At 35.2% G+C, this 1301-nt stretch overlaps 1 protein-coding gene across 1 annotated transcript; it reads left to right on the top strand.

The window, feature by feature from the left end:
• Window positions 1-47: 47 nt before the first annotated feature.
• Window positions 48-1200, top strand: LOTGIDRAFT_177009 (hypothetical protein; the record flags this gene model as incomplete). The annotated part of the gene is made up of 3 exons (XM_009047483.1): window positions 48-80; window positions 187-558; window positions 1060-1200. Coding segments are annotated over 3 exons (546 nt in total), but the record flags the coding sequence as incomplete, so codon positions are not given.
• Between the last annotated feature and the right edge of the window lie 101 nt (window positions 1201-1301).

Here is a 1301-nt window from a genome sequence, read left to right on the forward strand (position 1 = left end):
GTCTCAATGAGATTTGAATAAAGATATTATTATTATTACCTCTTAGAATGAATAATACAACAGAATCTGTGTACAATCAGGTAAATCCAAGTAATTATTCAAAAACGCTTTTTCTTTTTAAGAGGTAGAAATCCTTTAACAGAATAATTAGAGTCCATTACATCATTCTCTCTTTATATTTTACAGCTTCTGACAACAAAACTGAGTTTAATAGAAGGTCAAGATCCAGGCTTTATAGAAACACAACTGTCCGTACCACTGAAGTATATGTGTAGCCAAGACCAGGAATGTCAGATACAAGTTGGCGTCATCTTGCCAGAGGAAGATGAGCTCCAGTGCTCGGACTCTCAATATTATTACCAGACGGTCTTTTTATCAACTGATGAGACACAAACTTGTCTGAAAAAGATCTCAGATTATCCAGACACTTTGAAATTAGAATTGAAAGCAAGTATTGATGGTCTGGTTGATGGGACTACAAGAAGTCAAGTGATGATTGGTGCTAGAGTGACTGCTGGAGAAGAAGTGGTCTATAATGATACAATTGGTTCCACTTCAGTAAGTGTAACACTTATTTTGGGAAAAGACTGTGAAAGCACAATTTAAATAACTGGTCTTAAGACATTATTAAAGTATTGCCATGGGATACATGGAAACAATGGTTTATTCTCACTAGCGTATTTAGGGGTAGGACCATTGGACCATGGCTTCCCTCTTGGGTCTGTGATATTTTGATGTTAAGATTAAGCCCTCTAAATGCTCAAAATTCATCTCAAACCATTTGGGGGGCGGGCTCTGGCCTTGTCTTGGAAATTTTCATTTTTTGCCCCACCTCAGGCATTTTCTAGATACATTTTTGGTTATGCTTTTTAATAAGTATTTATGGTATATTGAGTTGACAAATCCAGTTGACTAGTGGCATCAGGTTTCTCACAATAGTGAGCATGATTGTTATAAGAATTTTACATGTTTACAATCAGACATTTCTTGTTTTTTGTTTGTTTGTAAGGGTATAGGCTAACACGTAAAGAATTTTCTAGAATATATCGTATTTTTTAGATCAGTATTAAAGATAGAGATACCATTGCTCTTTGTGGCTCATTGATCCATCCTCATATGACAACGTTTGATGGCACAACATATAATGTATTTAGAGAAGGGGAATTTGTTTTATATAAACATACTACCATGCCTTATGAAGTAAGTAATATTGGACTTAGTTTAATGGAATTCATACATTCCTATGCCAGCTTTTGGCCTGGCTATAACAATAAGGAAATCCCCTGTCTAATTTCTTTGGC

Source organism: Lottia gigantea, assembly GCF_000327385.1.
Source record: "Lottia gigantea unplaced genomic scaffold LOTGIsca_11208, whole genome shotgun sequence".
NCBI classification, from domain to species: domain Eukaryota; kingdom Metazoa; phylum Mollusca; class Gastropoda; family Lottiidae; genus Lottia; species Lottia gigantea.